General features: G+C 40.2%; 1 protein-coding gene across 1 annotated transcript; it reads left to right on the top strand.

Annotated features, from left to right (window-relative positions):
* Window positions 1-303: 303 nt before the first annotated feature.
* LOC138901562 (uncharacterized) lies at window positions 304-2413 on the top strand. The gene is made up of 3 exons (XM_070189333.1): window positions 304-629; window positions 1217-1492; window positions 2059-2413. The coding sequence occupies exons 1-3, from the start codon at window positions 304-306 to the stop codon at window positions 2411-2413; spliced, it is 957 nt and encodes a 318-aa protein (XP_070045434.1).
* The last annotated feature ends 202 nt before the right edge of the window (window positions 2414-2615 follow it).

The following is a 2615-nucleotide window of genomic DNA, read 5'->3' as shown; positions in this document are numbered from 1 at the left end:
CATTTTCCTTCAACTCCCAGTGCACCGTTCAATCCAAAAATGTCCGAACCGCGATGAGCTTGCGATCTACAAAGAATTTCTACTATTATTAACCTCTTCGCCTACTTTGGTATCACGAGAATTGATGATTTATTTGATCAACTTCAGGGCGCAAAGTACTTTTCAAAGATATACTTGAGGTCGGGGTACCACCAGTTGAGAATTAGAGAAGAGGATATATCTAAAACAGCCTTCAGAACTCGCTACGAGCACTATGAATTTCTAGTAATATCCTTCGGGTTAACAAATGATCCAACTGCATTCATGGACCTCATGAATAGAGTTTTCAAGCCATTCCTGGATACCTTTATTATCGTGTTTATAGACGATATTTTGGTATACTCTAAGAGCAAGGATGAGCATGCAGAACACCTCAGGATAGCCTTGCAGACCTTGAAGGAGAATGAGCTTTATGCCAAGTTTTCAAAATGTGAGTTCTGGTTGCAGTTAGCGGCATTCTTAGTCCACGTGGTATCTAGTGAAGGAATAAAATTAGACCCTCAGAAGACAAAAACAGTCAAGAACTGGCCAAGGCCGACAACGCCAACCGAAATCAGGAATTTCTTAGGATTAGCTGGCTACTATGGAAGGTTTGTATAGGGATTTTCCTCACTTGTAGCTCCTTTAACTAAGTTGACCCAGAAAGTAGTTAAGTTCCAGTGATCACATGCTTGGGAGCATAGTTTTCAAAAGTTAAAGAAGAGGTTGACCACTGCACCTGTGTTAACCTTGTCGACAGGTTTGGGTGGGTTCACAGTGTATTGTTATGCCTCCAGAGTTGGTCTTGGGTGTATTCTTATGCAAGATGGAAAATTTATTGCTTATTCTTCCAGGCAGTTAAAGAATCATGAGAAGAACTACCCCACACACAACTTGGAGCTTGCAACAGTGGTGTTTGCATTAAAGATATGGCGACACTACCTATATGGCGAGCATTGTGAAGTATTTATCACAAAATCCACCAGTACATTTTCAAGTAGAAAGAGTTAATTTTGAGACAGAGAAGGTGGCTCGAGCTATTGAAGGATTATGAAATCAATATCCTTTATCACCGGGGCAAAGCAAAAGTGGTAGTTGATGCACTTAGTAGGAAGTCAATGGGTGTCCTGGCCCATCTTGCAATACAAAGGCGAACTTTGGGTCGAGAAATTCAAAAACTATAAAATGATGGAATTAGATTGGATGAGACCGAAGAAGGAGGTATAACTGCTTATGCCTTAGCGCAATCCTCTCTTGTTGCGCATGTTAAGGCTAAGCAAGACGAATATTCGTACTTAGTGAAGTTAAAAGAAGGAGTCAGAAATAAAGAAATCACTACTTTCACTTTAGGAAGTTATGGAGTTTTGAAGTTGAATGATCGGTTATGTGGCCCTGATGTAGATGGGCTTAGGAAGGCCATTATGGAAGAAGCTCACAGTTCGAGGTACTCTATCCCTCCAGGTGCTATCAAAAGGTATCTGGGCTTGAAAGAGTTGTATTGGTGGAAAGGCATGAAGAAGCAAGTAGCATATCATGTGGCCAAATGTTTGAATTGCCAGCAAGTCAAAGCCGAGCATCAGAGGCCTGGTGGCCTAACTTAGTATATAGAGATACCAAAGTGGAAATAGGAGATAATTAATATGGATTTCGTAGTAGGTCTGCCTCGCACATACCGTAAGCATGATTCAATTTGGGTTATTGTAGACTGACTGACAAAGTCCGCGCATTTCCTACCAGTAAAGACGACAGATTCTGCAGAGCACTATGCACAGTTATACATCAAAGAAATAGTCCAATTTCATGGTACTCTAGTTTCAATCATATATGACAGAGGCCCTTAGTTCACAGCGCATTTTTGGAAGGCATTTCGGAAAAGATTAGGTACCAAGGTCAATTTGAGCACCGCTTTCCATCCACAGACCGATGGTAGGAAGAAAGGACCATTCAGACTCTCGAAGATATGCTGAGTGCATGTGTTATAGATTTTGGAGGTAATTTGGAAGATCACTTGCCACTTATAGAATTTGCTTAAAATAACAGCTACCAGGCCAACATTGGTATGGCTCCTTATGAACCCTTGTATGGGAGAAGATGTATGTCTCCAATGGGTTGGTTTGAACCAGTAGAGGTGTCGTTAATCGGTCCAGAGTTTGTTTGTGGGTTCTTAGAGAAAATTCAGCTAATTAGAGAAAGACTGAAAGCGACTCAAAGTCGTCAAAAGTCATATTCTGACAAAAGGCATGGTGACCTAGAGTTCATGGTTGGTGACAAGGTATTTTTGAATGTTTCACCAATGAAAGGACTTATGAGGTTTGGAAAGAATGGAAAACTTAGTCATAGATTTATCGGACCTTATGAGATTATAGAAAAGAAGGGAAAATGGCTTATGAACTAGCGTTGCCCGTTGAATTGTACTATGTTCATCTTGTCATTCATGTGTCTATGCATAAATAATACATTCATGATGAGTCACATATAATACTTACCGACGCCTTAGAAATTAAAGAAGGCTTGACTTATGAAGAGGTACCTATAGAAAGTCTCGATAGGCAAGTAAGAAAGTTGAGAACAAAAGATATAACATCGGTAAACGTTTT

This window comes from Nicotiana tomentosiformis, chromosome 11 (assembly GCF_000390325.3).
Source record: "Nicotiana tomentosiformis chromosome 11, ASM39032v3, whole genome shotgun sequence".
Lineage (NCBI taxonomy): Eukaryota > Viridiplantae > Streptophyta > Magnoliopsida > Solanales > Solanaceae > Nicotiana > Nicotiana tomentosiformis.
Note: the sequence above shows the minus strand (reverse complement) of the source record. Positions and strands in the feature narration are given on the sequence as shown.

Excerpts from the sequence above, each read along its gene's own strand:
- LOC138901562 (XM_070189333.1), top strand. The coding sequence starts at position 304 with ATGGACCTCATGAATAGAGTTTTCAAGCCATTCCTGGATACCTTTATT. Across the intron at positions 630-1,216 it reads TTAGCTGGCTACTATGGAAG|ATTGGATGAGACCGAAGAAG; the intron begins GTTTGTATAGGG and ends TGATGGAATTAG. Across the intron at positions 1,493-2,058 it reads CCTCCAGGTGCTATCAAAAG|CTACCAGGCCAACATTGGTA; the intron begins GTATCTGGGCTT and ends TTAAAATAACAG.